General features: G+C 48.6%; 1 protein-coding gene across 2 annotated transcripts in view; it reads right to left on the reverse strand.

Moving 5' to 3' along the window:
- Positions 1-2,938: 2,938 nt before the first annotated feature.
- LOC142759925 (histone H3-like centromeric protein A) overlaps positions 2,939-16,200 on the reverse strand; it is a 212,641-nt gene continuing 199,379 nt past the window's right edge. Inside the window, exons 2-5 of one of the 2 annotated variants that reach the window (XM_075862719.1) lie at positions 5,823-5,921; positions 3,992-4,128; positions 3,846-3,923; positions 2,939-3,536 (exon numbers count right to left, since the gene is read on the reverse strand). In XM_075862719.1, the coding sequence (XP_075718834.1) occupies positions 3,405-3,536; positions 3,846-3,923; positions 3,992-4,128; positions 5,823-5,907 (432 nt within the window). In that variant the 5' untranslated portion in view covers positions 5,908-5,921 and the 3' untranslated portion in view covers positions 2,939-3,404. Of the gene's footprint in view, positions 3,537-3,845; positions 3,924-3,991; positions 4,129-5,822; positions 5,925-16,200 lie in introns of both variants that reach the window. The other variant, XM_075862718.1, reaches the window with a different exon arrangement.

A 16,200-nucleotide genomic window follows, 5' to 3' on the forward strand; every position in this document is an offset into this window, starting at 1 on the left:
CCTTTCTTGCCGCGGTTCCGCCTCTGACCTCCCATCGAAATCAATGGGAGGCAGAAAATTCATTTTTCGCTGCGTTTTTTGTCTGCTGTCCTCAATCGGCGCGGGCAAAAAACGCAGCAAAAAACGCGGCAAGATAGTGTGGGCAAGTCAAAATCTGCCTCAAAATTCTTTAAGGAATTTTGAGGCAGATTTTTTTTTGCCTGCAAAATACTGTGTGAACAGGGCCATACATAGACAGCACTTTGAGATAATTTACTCACCGTGTCAGAAGAGCTGCTCCCACTCCAGTCCTCTTCCGGCGATGTCTTCCAGGCAAGGTCTTCGGTCCAGACGTCCAGTCCTTCACCTCCAGCCAGGCTCCAGGTAAGTTTTGTCCATGTGTGACCGCGGCTGCGCGTGCTTCGTTCGCTAGTGCGCGCGCGGGCGATCGTGGGTGCGCGCGCGGACGATCGCGGGTGCGCGCTTCCGGGCTTTCGCGGGTGCGTGCGGTCTCGAGTGCGGGCGTTAGTGGGTGCGCGCTCGCGACTGCGCACGTGCGGGAGTTTCCTTGTGCGCGCGATCGGTCGCGCGATGGCGGTTTGACGGCCCCCCATGGGGAGGGGGCCCGCAGCAGCAGCAGCTCACGACATTCTTTTGGTGAAAAAAACGGGCCCCATTGCAAGGGCCCGTTTTTTCCTACCAAAAGAATGTCGCGGCAGTTGCCGGGCCCCCTTTCAGTTAGGTTTGGCCGGGCCCCTCACATCAGTACCCCTAATACCCCCTGATGGCGGCCCTGGCTGCGTGGAGAAGAGCTTTCCCAGCCAGAGGGTTATCCCGGACCCGTCCCAATGGCAGGCGTTACAATTGACTCATTACTTGTCAAGACTACCTACACCGGCTTCCTATGACCGAGCTCTATCTTCCTTTGAAACTTTGTGTTCTCAAACGGGGCATGTGAGACGGGCCCTGTCCAGTCTTTACTGCGTGCTGCTCACTCCTGCTGAGGATTTCATCCCACCATATATTACGAAATGGGAAAGAGATCTTCAGATTACTCTAAGGGTATGTTCACACGAGGGTGTCCGTTACGGCTGAAATTACGGGTATGTTTCAGCCTGAAAACATCCCCGTAATTTCAGCCGTACCGGCATGTGCAGGCGCTTGTACGCCGCGTCCATTACAGCCGTAATTAGCGCTGCTATTCATTTGAGTCAATGAATAACGGCTCCAATTACGGCCAAAGAAGTGACAGGTCACTTCTTTGACGCGGGCGTCTATTTACGCGCCGTCATTTGACAGCGGCGCGTAAATATACGCCTCGTGTGAACAGACAAACGTCTGCCCATTGCTTTCAATGGGCAGATGTTTGTCAGCGCTATTGAGGCGCTATTTTCAGACGTAATTCGGGGCAAAAACGCCCGAATTACGTCCGTAAATAGGCCGTGTGAACATACCCAAACACAAGAGCAAAGGGAAAAGATCATGCTCCTCACACATAAGGCGTCTATTAGTAACGCCTATCAGGAAACCAGTTTTAAAATACTATCCCGTTGGTACAGAGTCCCACATGTGCTACATAAAATGTTCCCGGATGTTTCTCCTTTATGTTGGAGATGCGGCAGAGAAGAGGGAACGCTTTTACGTATATACTGGAGCTGTGAGAACCTTCGCACCTATTGGTCAGAGGTTCAAGATATCATTCTGGAGATCACAGGAATCTCGCTGGGAGATGATCCGGCATGGATTTTGCTGCACCACCACGATATACCTGTGGGGCGCTACAGGAAGATGTTAGTGAGACATTTGTTGAACGCAGCTAAGGCTTGTATTCCGGGGGGTTGGAGATCCTCTGAGCCTCCTGTGACTAGACAATGGCTGGAGCGCATTCACGAAATTCGGAGAATGGAGGAGTTGCTCCATTCCGCACCCGAACGAGCAACGCAGTTTCAGAAAACCTGGTTCTATTGGTTTGACATCTGCAAGTCGGACAGATACAAGAGGGCCATGGGTGAACTGATTGGTGGAGAACCAGGGAGCTCTTGAGTTCTCTCTGGTCTGTGATGTGCTGTGGGGGGGGGGGGAGAGAGTGAGGGGAGAACATCTCCCCTTCTCCCTCTTAAGATTTTCCCTATACCCCCCCCCCCCCTTCCTTTTGTCCTTCTACCCTTCGTTTACTTCCCTATTTGAATCAATCGTTACTAAGAATTGACTGAGATGTGGGTGATGGAGGGGCGGATGAGGGTGTAATGCTGGTATTCCTGTCTTGCTATACTAATGCTTGTAGTGTATTGATGGTACTATGTTGGGAGGACTTTGATTGCATATTTACTTATTGTTGTTGAAATATAGGTTGAAATGATCTGCCCTCATGGGCTTTTTCTGTACCCATGTCACCCCCTTTTTTTTTCTGTATCCCCATTTCTTTTCTTGAAAATAAAAAATTTGAAATATAAAAAACAAAAAAAACAAAGGAGGAAACCCAGCGTCTGGTGATGTCCATGGGTTCCAGACTTCAGGCCATCATTGCCTGCAAAGGATTCTCTACAAAGTATTAAAAAAAACATTTATGGTAATGTTAATTTGTCCAATCACTTTTGATCACCTGAAATGAGGAGGTTGTGTAGAAAAATGGTGGCAATTCCTAAACTTTTCACAGGAGATTTTTGTTTAACCCCTTGAAATAAACCTGAAAGTTTAAACTTCAATTGCATCTCAGTTGTTTCATTTCAAATCCAATGTGGTGGCAGCAAAACCCAAATCATGAAGATTGTGTCACTGCCCAAATAATTCTGGAACCAACCCACACACCCACCCACACAGCAAACACTCTGAACAAGCATAGCTGCAGTGTAAAGAATGGGGGTGGGACAGAGCAAGAGTATTGAACTACAGCAAAGCTGGAGTCATTGATCATATCCAAGCCCTTATGAAGATTAGTCTAAAATGATGAAGATCAAAGTTATAATATACATTTTTTTTTTATTTGAAAAAATTAACAAATCTTCACAGAATAAAAACAGGAAGCGGATCATAAACTCAGCAGAACAATTAGAAGGTCGGCCAAATCAGGTTTCATTAGCGGTTGTGTCCAGCGTCTTTGTTAGCGGTTTTGTCCAGCAGTGCCGCCTTGTGGTCATTTTCTGTGCTACATCCTGGACCCCTACAACCCATTACATAGCTGGACAGAAAAACGACTGCACTACCACCCTGCAAACTGCAGCGGCAGCCATATTGGTTGTAACAAAGAAAAAAACTCCACTGTAACCAGTGTCAGGAGGGGGCGCTAAAGCCGGTTTACTCTTCCAAACTGGATCTTTTATGCAATGGTAAAACTTGTATTTCCCAATAGATTTTCTCCATTAATATAAAACTATTTACACGTGATCATTCTTCATCAAATCTTGAGAGATAAAACGGCAGCGTTATCACAGTTCATACGGGATGCCTCGGATTCTCCGTGCGAGCTGCATGTCCTTCACAAAGAGAGTGCCCCTATTGGCCTGGTGACTGAAGAGGTAAGAATCTTCAAAGAGACTCACGAGGAAGTCCTCAGCTGACTGTGGATACAGAAGAGCATTAGTCCCTCTTAAAGTGACAGCACTCCCGGTATAATTTACTACACAGCTCGAAGGACTGATCAGATTTCACTTTTATGAGCTGTTAGCTAGAGTGATGGTGGGGGGGGGGGGGGGGGTCCTGGCCTCTGGAACTCCCACAATGCATCACAACCCCTATGCAAATGTCCCGCTAGGGCATATGGATGTGTTAGAGGGGGCGGGGGCTGAGTAGTGAATCACTGCAAAGAGCAGCTCCCTCTCTGGTTGACCCATGCGTTACATGGACAGTGCATTGTATGAGATACTGACCTCTTGTAGCGCCATAAGTGCGGTGCTTTGCCAGTAGTAAAACACGCCGCGGGAATACTTCAGGCAGATCTCTCTCACCTGCAAGAATAAAAGGGGAATATCACTGACAATAAAGAGGAGCAGCCGCAGAGGACACATCCACTCACCAGGCGGAAAAACGGGGTTTTCTGAATGAGCAGATTGGTTGATTTTTGGTACTTTCTTATTTCCATCAGCGCACGGGCTCCTGGGCGGTAGCGTCTTCTTCGTTGCGTGCTCGGTCTGTGACTTGTTTCCCCTCTACCTGTAAGAAAGAAATCCATAATCATAGCTGAAAATGAATCTCCCGCTACATGGAAATTCACTGTCTGGCCGGGTTCACACGTAGCGTAAATACGGCGGATTTTCTGCAACGGATTTCATTGCGGAAACTCCACAGCGTAATACAGAAGCAGAAGAGTGGAGGAGATTCAAACAAATCTCATCCAGACGCAGCGGAAAAAAACCGCCAAACTTACCCAGATCTCTCTGCTCCTGCGTTCAACCCGGCCTCCAGGGATGATGTCTCATCCCATATGACTGCTGCAGAACATCAGAGGGACACGTCACCATGGCTACGGGTAAGTATGGTTTTTTTTCTACCTTCTATGGACATTCCAGCCGAAAAACTGCAGTTTTTCAGCCAGAATTACCTCCGGTGCCCAGGGCCAATACGCTGTGTACTTTTACGCCGCGTATCTGCCCTGTGTGAACATGGCCTATTACCTTAATGTCCCCCAAGGAACATCAGGTAAACAGATTTAAAACATAACATGCTACCTGCAGCCACCACTAGAGGGAGCTCATTGTATATGGTTGTACATTGCACTTGGTAACAAAACAGTATGCAGTGAGCTCCCTCTAGTGGTGGCTGCAGGGAGACAAAATTATACCATGTAACTGTCTACGCAGGAGATTTAGAGCTCCGTTTCAGAAAACTGTGCTCACACTGCTGTAAAACGACATTAAGAAATTAATCAGCACAGAATGTTGGACCTAAAAAGATATAAATGTGGACGTTCAAATTTTAGATACTTTTCTATGACTGATAATTTGGGGTCCATCAAGTCCCATTGATACCTGATTAAAGGGGTTGTACCACGAAAATAATTTTTCACCTATCCACAAGATAGGTGATAAATGCCGGATCGCTGCGGGTTGTTAACAAGAGTGCGGGTCCCAGAGGGTGGTCACTCAAGTCATTCTCTATGGCAGTGGTCCCCAACCTATTTTGCACCGAGGACCGGTTTGATGCAAGAACATTTTTGCGGGGACTGGCGGGGGGGGTGGGTGGAGGGGTTAGAGTCAGTTCACACATTGCGTAAATACGGCGTATACCTGTATTATAATGCGGAAAAATCGGCAGCATAATACAGTAGCAGCAAAGTGGATGAGATAAAACACGTCTCATCCACACGCTGCATAAATGGAGTAGAAAAAAGGCTCAGAAATTGACGTCACAACATCGCGCCTGCCTGCGCGGAGCCGCTCACGGCAAAATGCATAATTGGGCAAGGAGCAGTCAAACTTGACTATTTCCGTCGATCCCATAGGGAATGAATAGAGCGGTCGGACTGCAGGTTGGAAATTCTTAGATCCCTCATTTCATAATATATCTTCATGGGTGTGAGCTGTGTTCTCAGATTCCCTTCCCAGAGCCATATAGTAACGTGCTTCCTGCAACCACCACTAGGGGGAGACGATTGTGCACATGCATACAGCTCCTGTTGTGCCTATATAAATCAGTCCTCAGTTTGCTCCCCCTAGTGGCGGCCTTGTGCTACAGAAATTTCGGTAAGTAACAGATTTTTACCTGCATAGAAACGAACCCTCTAAGATATAAAGCTGAGAAACGGATTACAATCTAGTATTACACGACCCGAGGTTATCTGGAATTCATTTTTAAAATAAAATATATAATAAGAGTGATAAGATGATCAAGGTGCAACTTTCTCTTACTTGGCGGAGATTGAGGAGGAGCTGCAGGTTTCTTCTGCGGCTGCGCCGACTTCCTGCGGGACGAGCTTTTCTGGGGTGGTTTCATGATGATGTAAAACGCTGCTGAGAGTCATACAATCAGTTAAGCAGATAAGAGACGGTGACAATTCAGCAGAATGACAGGTGACGTAAGATAAACTGAGCGGTTTTATACTGACTGATGCCACCAATGCAAGTGACAAGAAAGTGATGACATTGACGGTGAAGATATGAGATTGCCGGATGTCAGTAATTAACGCACGCTGCATCAATGAATACAATAGATCCTCGTGGCATCAATTACCAGAACAGCGACATCAATGATCTATTTAATAATGCGGCAACAGAAGAGCTACCCGCAGCAGATCCCGCAAGCAATGGGCAGATGTTTGCAGACGTAATGGAGCCGTCTTTTCAGGCGTGATTCGAGGCGTAAAACGCCTGAAAATAGGTCGTGTGCACAGAACCTTACAGAGAATCCGTAATCCAGACAAAGGTGGGAAATTTAAAACTGGAGCAAAGGAAAAGTGGAGCAGTCGTCATGGAAATGAAAGGCCGCAGCTGGAGGACGATGAGCTGCAACAATGCAGTACAAATATACAGAAATAAAACATCTAATAATCCATATGATCTCTAGACACGCAGCAGCGAAAATGTATAAAATCAACACACACGATAGACGAGGAGAAGAAACATTCAGTCGAGTGCGCAACTTTTCTTAGGACTCTCTGCTTTGTGCCGTTTCTCTGTTATTCCTCCTGGAAATGTAAGAATTGACAGCTGTGTGTTACCAGTTGGGGGTGTGTCCCTACACAAACTGACAACGTCCAATCAGTGCTGACAGAGAGACTGTAGGGACACGACCTTTGATGAGGAGAATGGCAACACCAAGTTATCTATTAATACATACATTTCAGGAGAAGTGTCGGCTCCTCTTTAATAATATTGTCTGTATCCTGTATAATTCATGAGGACGCACGTGCTGCCCGGCGTGATGTCAGCGTCACCGTATCTATCAATGATTATACACTGAACTCTAGAAAACTGCCAGATACACCAGGACGACTGTATACATCAGAGTTTCCCAACCTTTTCAGGCTCGAGGCACCCCAGGGAAAAAAAATAATTCTCAGGGCACCCCTACCAAAAATTGTTTACAAAACGACAAAAAATGGGGAAAAACAAGCAGTACACTCTTAGGTTATGTTCACACAACGTTTTTTTGTAAGGCAGAAACTAAAAGTCTGCCTCGAAATTCATTTACGAATTTTGAGGCAGATTTTGAATTGACAGCGCTGTTTGACTTTTTTTTATTTATTTTTTTCCCACATTTTTTTTAAGCCGTTGAAGCGAATGCAAAAACCGCAGACAAAAAAGCACCAAACGAGCGCCGCAGGTTTTTTCTGCCTCCTATTAATTTCAATGGGAGGTGAGAGGCGGAAACCACTTGAAGACCGTCAGCCCCCCACTCACAGTAATGACCGTCAGCCCCCCACTCCCAGTAATGACCGTCAGCCCCCCACTCACAGTAATGACCGTCAGCCCCCCACTCACAGTAATGACCGTCAGCCCCCCACACACAGTAATGACCGTCAGCCCCCCACTCCCAGTAATGACCGTCAGCCCCCCACTCACAGTAATGACCGTCAGCCCCCCACTCCCAGTAATGACCGTCAGCCCCCCCACTCCCAGTAATGACCGTCAGCCCCCCACTCACAGTAATGACCGTCAGCCCCCCACTCACAGTAATGACCGTCAGCCCCCCCACTCCCAGTAATGACCGTCAGCCCCCCCACTCACAGTAATGACCGTCAGCCCCCCACTCACAGTAATGACCGTCAGCCCCCCCACTCACAGTAATGACCGTCAGCCACCCCACTCACAGTAATGACCGTCAGCCCCCCACTCACAGTAATGACCGTCAGCCCCCCACTCACAGTAATGACCGTCAGCCCCCCCACTCACAGTAATGACCGTCAGCCCCGCACACACAGTAATGACCGTCAGCCCCCCCACTCACAGTACTGACCGTCAGCCCCCCCACTCCCAGTAATGACCGTCAGCCCCCCCACTCACAGTAATGACCGTCAGCCCCCCCACTCACAGTAATGACCGTCAGCCCCCGCACACACAGTAATGACCGTCAGCCCCCCACTCCCAGTAATGACCGTCAGCCCCCCCACTCACAGTAATGACCGTCAGCCCCCCCACTCACAGTAATGACCGTCAGCCCCCCCACTCCCAGTAATGACCGTCAGCCCCACCACTCCCACTAATGACCGTCAGCCCCCCCACTCCCAGTAATGACCGTCAGCCCCCCACTCACAGTAATGACCGTCAGCCCCCCCACTCACAGTAATGACCGTCAGCCCCCCCACTCACAGTAATGACCGTCAGCCCCCGCACACACAGTAATGACCGTCAGCCCCCCACTCCCAGTAATGACCGTCAGCCCCCCACTCCCAGTAATGACCGTCAGCCCCCCACTCCCAGTAATGACCGTCAGCCCCCCACTCCCAGTAATGACCGTCAGCCCCCCACTCCCAGTAATGACCGTCAGCCCCCCACTCACAGTAATGACCGTCAGCCCCCCATTCACAGTAATTACCGTCAGCCCCCCACTCACAGTAATGACCGTCAGCCCCCCCACTCACAGTAATGACCGTCAGCCCCCCCACTCACAGTAATGACCGTCAGCCCCCCCACTCACAGTAATGACCGTCAGCCCCCCCACTCACAGTAATGACCGTCAGCCCCCCACTCACAGTAATGATCGTCAGCCCCCCACTCCCAGTAATGACCGTCAGCCCCCCACTCACAGTAATGACCGTCAGCCCCCCACTCACAGTAATGACCGTCAGCCCCCCCACTCCCAGTAATGACCGTCAGCCCCCACTCACAGTAATGACCGTCAGCCCCCCACTCCCAGTAATGACCGTCAGCCCCCCCACTCACAGTAATGACCGTCAGCCCCCCACTCACAGTAATGACCGTCAGCCCCCCACTCCCAGTAATGACCGTCAGCCCCCCACTCACAGTAATGACCGTCAGCCCCCCCACTCACAGTAATGACCGTCAGCCCCCCCACTCACAGTAATGACCGTCAGCCCCCCCACTCACAGTAATGACCGTCAGCCCCCCACTCACAGTAATGACCGTCAGCCCCCCCACTCACAGTAATGACCGTCAGCCCCCCCACTCACAGTAATGACCGTCAGCCCCCCACTCACAGTAATGACCGTCAGCCCCCCCACTCACAGTAATGACCGTCAGCCCCCCCACTCCCAGTAATGACCGTCAGCCCCCCCACTCCCAGTAATGACCGTCAGCCCCCCCACTCCCAGTAATGACGTCAGCCCCCCCACTCCCAGTAATGACGTCAGCCCCCCACTCCCAGTAATGACCGTCAGCCCCCCACTCCCAGTAATGACCGTCAGCCCCCCACTCACAGTAATGACCGTCAGCCCCCCACTCACATTATAATGACCCCTCAGTAAAGCCACCATCAGCCTCCGTCCCCCCAGTAAAATGACCATCAGCCCCCTCCAGTAAAGCCACCATCAGCCTCAGTCCCCCCGCCCCCCGATAAAATAACCATCTGCCCCTCTAGTAAAGGGACCATCACAGACAGAAAGTGTGATTACCCCTGGGGAAGGAATAAATAAGGAGGTATAAGAACAACAACTCCCAGCATGTCCAGGATGTTATGTGATATCAGAGAAAGTTTACAGGAGGAGGTATAAGAGGAGAGGACTACAACTCCCAGCATGTCCAGACTTAGTATGGGATATCAGAGGACATTATAGGGAGGAGGTATAAGAGAAGAGGACTACAACTCCCAGCATGTCCAGACTGTTATTATGGGATATCAGAGGACATTACAGGGAGGAGGTATAAGAGAAGAGAACTACAACTCCTAGCATGTCCAGGCTGTTATTATGGTATATCAGAGGACATTACAGGGAGGAGGTATAAGAGAAGAGGACTACAACTCCCAGCATGTCCAGACTGTTATTATGGTATATCAGAGGACATTACAGGGAGGAGGTATAAGAGGAGAGAACTACAACTCCCAGCATGTCCAGACTGTTATTATGGGATATCAGAGGACATTACAGGGAGGAGGTATAAGAGGAGAGGACTACAACTCCCAGCATGTCCAGACTGTTATTATGGGATATCAGAGGACATTACAGGGAGGAGGTATAAGAGGAGAGGACTACAACTCCTAGCATGTCCAGACTTAGTATGGGATATCAGAGGACATTACAGGGAGGAGGTATAAGAGGAGAGAACTACAACTCCTAGCATGTCCAGGCTGTTATTATGGGATATCAGAGGACATTACAGGGAGGAGGTAGAAGAGGAGAGGACTACAACTCCCAGCATGTCCAGGACGTTATTATGGGATATCAGAGGACATTACAGGGAGGAGGTAGAAGAGGAGAGGACTACAACTCCCAGCATGTCCAGGACGTTATTATGGGATATCAGAGGACATTACAGGGAGGAGGTATAAGAGGAGAGAACTACAACTCCCAGCATGTCCAGGACGTTATTATGGGATATCAGAGGACATTACAGGGAGGAGGTATAAGAGGAGAGAACTACAACTACCCACATTCCCCTGGCTCCATTTCTCACACAACTGCTAAGAAAGTAAAGAAAACCGCACTTACCCTGCCCAGTGTTAATGGCTCCTCTCCCTCCGTCAGGCTTCTAGTGGGAAGCTGTGGGCGGTGCTTGTAACAGACGTCCGCGCGTCACGTCTGCTACAACGTCGGGGGCGGAGCTTGTAGCAAAAAAAAAAAAAATAAATGTAAACAAAAATTTTTATTTTTATTTTTTTTTGCCGTGGATGAGCCGCGGCACCTCTGAACAGCTCTCGGCACCCCGGTTGGGAACCACTGGTATAGATTATATAATAGCCCCACAATATAAAAGCCAAGAAAAACCAAAAGGCTCCCGCACTGCGTTCTTCCAGGTTATGTATCGCCCCCTTGTGGCTAATAGAAGAAGTACACCAAATGTTCAAACCATCGCTAAAGCCAACAAAACTATATCCTGATGTTTCATCTCCCACAATCTATAATAATTATAATACACGATCACCGCGCGGTCTCAATGACGTCATCAAGACCTCGGGCTGTAAAGAAAAGCCTGTTTATACCCCTGGGTTCCAGGATGGGTCTATTTTAGGCTCGATGGGTTTCTATCAAGTTCTATAGAAAATGCTTAGAAACGTTGTGATATAAAAAAAAAAACTTTTATTGACATTAAGACCCCTTTACCAATGCCGATAATCATACGAGCGCTTGTTTTCGATCACAGGCAGCGACGATCAGACGATAAACTGCACTCATTGGTCAGCTGATCACATTTTTTATGCGTCCCAAAAAATCGTCGTTGTCCACAGCGTACAAACAGGGGATGTGCTGCCGACAATACGTAAACTGTACGAGCACGGACCATCGTATTAACCATCGCTCATCCCCGTACAGCGTGCGTCGGCTCGTGTAAATGAGCGCCGACTCACTGGATACATCGTTGATCGTGCAAGTTCCATCTAGTGAAAAACTGTAAACAGGGAGGAGGGGGATGCAGCTGCAGTTTCTTATGCCCCACGCACGCGACCATATTTTTCATCAGTAATTACAGCAGGGACTCTCCCATAGAAGTCTATGGGCGCTTCCGTAAATATGGGCGGCTATGGATACGCATCCGTACTCTGACCGTATTTATGGAAGCGTTGCTATGCAACATGCTGATGACATCATTTGCATCCTCCCTCTTTTTTTTTACGGATCCGTATATACCGATGCAATATGGACAGTTTTTCGGGATAGATGAAAATACGGTCGTGCGCATGGGGCCTTACTTGGTGTTGCAATGAGGGGGGAGGGGTAGCGGCTGGTACGTGCTAGTTATACTATTACTGATATACTCATTAAAGGGGTCTTCCCATCAGACACATTTATGACGTATCCATAGGATGTCAGATAGATGAGGGTCCCACCTCCGGCTTTGTCTGATCTGTTTCCGTAACTCCCATAGTAGTGAATGCGGGTCCCAGAGGTGGAACCCCAATCTACCTGACATTTATGACATATCTGCTCGTTTGCTCCGGTCACACGGAGCTATGGATAACACGGAGCTATGGATGACACGGAGCTATGGCTAACACGGAGCTATGGATAACACGGAGCTATGGATGACACGGAGCTATGGATAACACGGAGCTATGGATGACACGGAGCTATGGATGACACGGAGCTATGGATGACACGGAGCTATGGATAACACGGAGCTATGGATGACACGGAGCTATGGATGACACGGAGCTATGGATAACACGGAGCTATGGATAACACGGAGCTATGGATAACACGGAGCTATGGATAACACGGAGCTATGGATGACACGGAGCTATGGATAACACGGAGCTATGGATAACACGGAGCTATGGATAACACTGAGCTATGGATGACACGGAGCTATGGATAACACGGAGCTATGGATAACACGGAGCTATGGATAACACGGAGCTATGGATGACACGGAGCTATGGATAACACGGAGCTATGGATAACACGGAGCTATGGATAACACGGAGCTATAGATAACACGGAGCTATGGATAACACGGAGCTATGGATGACACGGAGCTATGGATAACACGGAGCTATGGATAACACGGAGCTATGGATAACACGGAGCTATGGATAACACGGAGCTATGGATAACACAGAGCTATGGATAACACGGAGCTATGGATAACTCGGAGCTATGGATAACACGGAGCTATAGATAACACGGAGCTATGGATAACACGGAGCTATGGATGACACGGAGCTATGGATAACACGGAGCTATGGATAACACAGAGCTATGGATGACACGGAGCTATGGATAACACGGAGCTATGGATAACACGGAGCTATGGATAACACGGAGCTATGGATAACACGGAGCTATGGATAACACGGAGCTATGGATAACACGGAGCTATGGATGACACGGAGCTATGGATAACACGGAGCTATGGATAACACGGAGCTATGGATAACACGGAGCTATGGATGACACGGAGCTATGGATGACACGGAGCTATGGATGACACGGAGCTATGGATGACACGGAGCTATGGATAACACGGAGCTATGGATAACACGGAGCTATGGATGACACGGAGCTATGGATAACACGGAGCTATGGATAACACGGAGCTATGGATAACACGGAGCTATGGATAACACGGAGCTATGGATGACACGGAGCTATGGATGACACGGAGCTATGGATAACACGGAGCTATGGATGACACGGAGCTATGGATGACACGGAGCTATGGATAACACGGAGCTATGGATAACACGGAGCTATGGATGACACGGAGCTATGGATAACACGGAGCTATGGATGACACGGAGCTATGGATAACACGGAGCTATGGATAACACGGAGCTATGGATAACACGGAGCTATGGATGACACGGAGCTATGGATAACACGGAGCTATGGATGACACGGAGCTATGGATGACACGGAGCTATGGATGACACGGAGCTATGGATGACACGGAGCTATGGATGACATGGAGCTATGGATAACACGGAGCTATGCATAAAACACGGAGCTATGGATAACACGGAGCTATGGATGACACGGAGCTATGGATGACACGGAGCTATGGATGACACCGAGCTATGGATAACACGGAGCTATGGATGACACGGAGCTATGGATAACACGGAGCTATGGATGACACGGAGCTATGGATGACACGGAGCTATGGATAACACGGAGCTATGGATAACACGGAGCTATGGATAACACGGAGCTATGGATGACACGGAGCTATGGATAACACGGAGCTATGGATAACACGGAGCTATGGATAACACGGAGCTATGGATGACACGGAGCTATGGATGACACGGAGCTATGGATGACACGGAGCTATGGATAACACGGAGCTATGGATAACACGGAGCTATGGATAACACGGAGCTATGGATAACACGGAGCTATGGATAACACGAAGCTATGGATGACACGGAGCTATGGATGACACGGAGCTATGGATAACACGGAGCTATGGATGAGGGCGAGCGTTCGTTACTCCGATCGCTCGTCCCCATACGTTATTATCATGTCGGCAGCGCGTTTTTCTGTTTACACAGGGAGATGCGCTGCCGACAACAATAATATTTCACTTTTTTAAAACGATACGACCAGCAGATGATTGGGTGTTTGCTCGTTCATCTGCGGATCGCTGCCCTTTTTACAAAGCGCAATTATCAGCAACGAGCGTTATATGAACACTTGTCTGCCCGATAATCGTCCTGTGTAAAGAACATTTTAGGCTAAGTTCACACTGAGTTTTTTTGACGAGTTTTTTTTACGCGGAAACCGCGCCGCAAAACTCGTCAAAAACTGCCCTATAATGCCTCCCATTGATTTCAATGGGAGGCGTCGGCGTCTTTTTCCCGCGAGCAGTAAAACTGCCTCGCGAGAAAAAGAAGCGACATGCCCTATCTTTGGGCGTTTACGCCTCTGACCTCCCATTGACTTCAATGGGAGGCAGAGAAAGCGCATTTCGCGGTGTATTATGCCCGCGGCGCTCAATGGCCGCGGGCGAAAAACGCAGCAAAAATCGACGTGCAGGGAGAGGAAAATGTGCCTCAAACTTCCAAACGGAATTTTGAGGCAGATATTCCTCCTGCAAAAAACTCTGTGTGAACATAGCCTTAGGCCTCATTTACACGAGCGTGTGCGTTTTGCGCAGGCTAAAAAACGCAGCGTTTTGCGTGCCAAAAGGCACTTGACAGCTCCGTGTGTCATCAGTGTATGATGCGCGGCTGCGTGATTTTCGCGCAGCCGCCATCATAGAGATGAGGCTAGTCGACATCAGTCACTGTCCAGGGTGCTAAAAGAGTTAACTGATCGGCAGTAACTCTTTCAGCACCCTCGACAGTGAATTCCGATCACAATATACAGCAAACTGTGAATAAAAAAAAGACGTTCATACTTACCAAGAACTTCCTACTTCCTCCAGTCCGGTCTCCCGGCCGTTGCCTTGGTGACGCGTCCCTCTCTTGTCATCCGGCCCCACCTCCCTGGATGACGCGGCAGTCCATGTGACCGCTGCAGCCTGTGATTGGCTGCAGCCTGTGCTTGGCCTGTGATTGGCTGCATCTGTCACTTGGACTGAATTGTCATCCCGGGAGGTCAGACTGGAGGAAGAAGCCGGGAGTTATCGGTAAGTCAGAACTTCTTTTTTTTTTTTACACGTTCATGTATATTGTGATCGGAAGTCACTGTCCAGGGTGCTGAACCAGTTTAACTCTTTCAGCACCGTGGACAGTGACTGTCTCCTGACGTCGCGTACCGGAAATTTTTTTGCCGGGTTCGGTCAAAACTAGTTCGGCCGAACCCGGTGAAGTTCGGTGCGCTCATCTCTAATTTGACACTCCGTTTGGATGTTTGTAAACAGAAAAGCACATGGTGCTTTTCTGTTTACATTCATCCTTTTGACAGCTCTTGCGCGAATCACGCAGTTCGCACGGAAGTGCTTCCGTGCGGCATGCGTGGTTTTCACGCACCCATTGACTTCAATGGGTGCGTGATGCGCGAAAAACGCACGATTATAGAACGTCGTGAGTTTTACGCAACGCACTCGCGCTGCGCAAAATTCACGCATTGTCTGCACTGCCCCATAGACTAATATAGGTGCGTACGACACGCATGAAAAGCATGCGTGTCGCACGCGCGTATATTCCGCTCGTGTAAATGAGGCCTTAGACTCATGTCCTGGTTACTACACTTCAGTGGAAAGCTACCAGCAGTCGCCACTAGGGGGAGCTACTGTAAATGTATTTATATTGTGCTAACTGACGTTAACCCCTTAGTCACCATCCCATTTTAGGCCCTAATGACCGAGCTATTTTATTCGTTTTTCTATAGTCGCATTCAAAGAGCTCTAACTTTTTTATTTTTTCAGCACCCCACAGGTGTCTCATATATTTTATTAGAAATGGGCAGTGAAAATGAAAAATGACATTATTTTCCAATAAGACGCAGCATTAGTTAAAAAATTTTCATTTTCTCAACAAATAAAGGAGAAAAAGCACCGTAACATTTGTAAAGCAACTTCTTCAGAGAAGGGAAATACCCCACACGTGGTCATAAACTGCTATTTGGACACACAGCAAGGCTCTAAAGGGAAGGAGCGCCATTTAGTATTTGGAGTGGAGATTTTATAAGATTCGTTTTTTGACACCATGTTGCATTGAGCTATAGTACCAGTACAGTGGTACCCCCGAAAAATTACCCCATTTTGGAAACTAGATCCCTCAAAG

Source organism: Rhinoderma darwinii, chromosome 4 (genome assembly GCF_050947455.1).
Source record: "Rhinoderma darwinii isolate aRhiDar2 chromosome 4, aRhiDar2.hap1, whole genome shotgun sequence".
Taxonomy (NCBI): domain Eukaryota; kingdom Metazoa; phylum Chordata; class Amphibia; order Anura; family Rhinodermatidae; genus Rhinoderma; species Rhinoderma darwinii.